The 2,808-nt window shown below is 49.9% G+C and overlaps 1 protein-coding gene across 1 annotated transcript in view; it reads left to right on the top strand.

Moving 5' to 3' along the window:
• The first annotated feature begins 1,042 nt into the window (after positions 1-1,042).
• The window catches only part of PKLR (pyruvate kinase, liver and RBC), an 8,461-nt gene continuing 6,695 nt past the window's right edge, over positions 1,043-2,808 (top strand). The window contains 2 exon segments of the mRNA XM_011987529.1: positions 1,043-1,142; positions 2,146-2,328. Coding sequence (XP_011842919.1) covers positions 1,043-1,142; positions 2,146-2,328 — 283 coding nt within the window.

The raw sequence follows: 2,808 nt of genomic DNA, 5'->3' as shown, positions 1-2,808 counted from the left end.
CTACAAAAATAAAAAGTCAACACCTGTGGAAAGAAAGGAAAACAAATATTTGTAATAAATACAAATTTAAAAAGTTGCCAGGCATGGGGGTGCATACCTGTAGTACTGGCTACTTGGGAGGCTGAGGCATTACGATGGCTTGAGGCCAGGAGTTTGAGAACAACCTGGGCAACATAGCAAGACCCCCATCTCTACAAAAAAAATAAAAAAATTAGTCAGGCATGGGGGTGCATACCTGTAGTACCGGCTACTTGGGAGGCTGAGGCGGGAGGATCGCTCGAGCCTGGGAGGCAGAGGCTGCAGTGAGTGGAGATTGCACCGCTGCACTCCTGCCTGGGGGACAGAGTGAGACTCTGTCAAAAAAAAAAAAAAAAAAAGAAAAGAAAGAAGGAAGGAAGGAAGGAAGGGAGGAAAGAAAATTTCCCTGGGGGTAGGCGTCTATAAGTTTAGTAAAATAATCGATCTTTCAGTGTTTCCAGCAACAACCTAATCAAGTTTATCAGTGTCTGGGAATGTTCAACGTACCATCTTGGGTTCAAACCTGTAGGCAAAAACATGCAGCTGGCCAGGTTACAGAATGGTGAAGGCACTCTGCATTTCTTGGTTGAGACAGAGAAAAAAAGTGGGCAGAACTGGGTGTCCCTCCCCCCACCACACTATCACAGTGATCCCTTTTGCCTTTCTTCAGGCTCCAGCCCCACCCTATAGTCCCTGCTCCCTGGATTCACTAGGGCTAACTTCAGTAAAGTACAAAGAAAAGGGGGCCATACGAATGACCAAAAAATACATATGTATATCTATTCATGTGGATGACCAGATAGTATGAATGGATTGAAAATTTATCAGGAACAATGGATGAAAGGAAATGCCAGGAGATGAGGGCAGACAGCAGGCAGTTCTGGGGCAGGGACTCTGTAGGGACAGGGTGGCCTACTGGGTGTGCCCCTTTTCTCTTCTCTGGCTCCCTTAGATAAGACCGGCAGTTTTGTCATCCTCCCCCTCTCATTCCACGGCCCCGCAGCCCCAGGCCCACGCTGAAAGTATGTCGATCCAGGAGAACATACCATCCCTGCAGCGCTGGTCATGGGTCTCTAAGTCCTAAAGAGACTTAGCGAAGTCCATCCTGATTGGGGCTCCAGGAGGTAAGAAGGGGAAGCAGAAGCCATGGAACATAGGAGGAAAATGAGGGTGGAAACTAGGAGCCAGAGTGGAGGGTATAAGTGATCCATATCAGCCACTGGCTAGGTGGGTTTTGGAGAGACACGTTCTTCAGAACCTCCCTTGTGTTAAATTACAGACCCTGGCATGGGCCTTTTCCAGGCCCTATAGGCAGGCCAGAGCCGCAACATGTAAGCCACGGGGCACTCCCGTGTTTCCTGGACTCTGGCCCCTGGCATACAGGGCTTCCAGTGGAATAGGAGACACTGGTGACACTTTAACCAGTCTACAGAACTGATCCCCAGCCCAGCTGGGTCTCATGCCTCTGACAACCCAACAGTGTGGAGCAGACCCACAAAGAGGGAGACCCAGAGAGGTGTGCAGTGGCATGGAAGGTGCGGCTGGAATGGGGGGGCTCCTCTGAACTGGGCTGGGTCAAGCTACAGGGACCTCTGGGTCTGTAGCAGCTTTGAGAGGTCTGGGAGACTCAGAGGATGGGGTGGGGAAGCCAGCCAGTAGCCAGGGATTAGAAGGGAGAAAACAGAGACCTTCGGAGCAGGAACTGGGTGATTCTGGGCCTGAATAGGGACAGGCTGCTGGGGACTAGACATCAAGGGGTGGTGGGGTTGAGGGGCATCAGTAGTTGCAGGTTGGGGGGTCCTGGGTTGTGCGGGGTCAGTATAACTGAGTGGTCAAGAACTTGGGCTAGAGTTAGTCAGACCTAGATTTGAATCCTAGCTGATCCATACTTAAAAGCTGTATGATCTTGGACCATTTATTCTCAGTCTCTGTTTCTTTATCCATAAAATTGGATAATTATAGAACATTTAACAGTACCTGCTTTATAGGATCCTTGTGACGTAATAAGATAATATATGCATGATGCCCAGCTCATAAGAAGGGAAGGAATAGAGGGTATGCTGAGAGATGACGGCATGGGGAGGAAGGACAGGTGACATGCAGTCCCTGTGTCCCCTTCTACCACAGGGCCAGCGGGGTATCTTCGGCGGGCTAGTGTGGCCCAACTGACCCAGGAGCTGGGCACTGCCTTCTTCCAGCAGCAGCAGCTGCCAGCTGCTATGGCAGACACCTTCCTGGAGCACCTCTGCCTACTGGACATTGACTCCGAGCCCGTGGCTGCTCGCAGTACCAGCATCATTGCCACCATCGGTAAACACTCCCATCCCCTGCAGCCTCACAGAGCCTACTGGTGTTTCTTGAGGTGCTTCTTCATCTCTTGTCTCCTTTGAGACTTCTCCATGTTTGACACAGTCATTCATTCAATGAAACTTTGTTGAGCATATAGTAGACAAGATTTTGGGCCCTGGGAGTAGATCAGCGAAAAAAACAGACAAAAATCCCTACAGTCTAGCTGGTGTGACAATAAACAGTAAGCACAATAAATTATTTAAAATAAGTAAATTATTTATTCCGTTAGAAAGTGAGGCCGAGCGCAGTGGCTCATGCCTGTAATCCCAGCACTTTGGGAGGCCAAGGCGGGCAGATCACCTGAGGTCAGGAGTTTGAGACCAGCCTGACCAATATGGAGAAACCCTGTCTCTACTAAAAATACAAAGTAGCCAGGCATGGCGGCGCATGCCTGCAATCCCAGCTACTCAGGAGGCTAAGGCAGGAGAATCGCTTGAACCC

This window comes from Mandrillus leucophaeus, unplaced genomic scaffold (genome assembly GCF_000951045.1).
Source record: "Mandrillus leucophaeus isolate KB7577 unplaced genomic scaffold, Mleu.le_1.0 Scaffold310, whole genome shotgun sequence".
Classification (NCBI taxonomy): domain Eukaryota; kingdom Metazoa; phylum Chordata; class Mammalia; order Primates; family Cercopithecidae; genus Mandrillus; species Mandrillus leucophaeus.
Note: the sequence above shows the minus strand (reverse complement) of the source record. Positions and strands in the feature narration are given on the sequence as shown.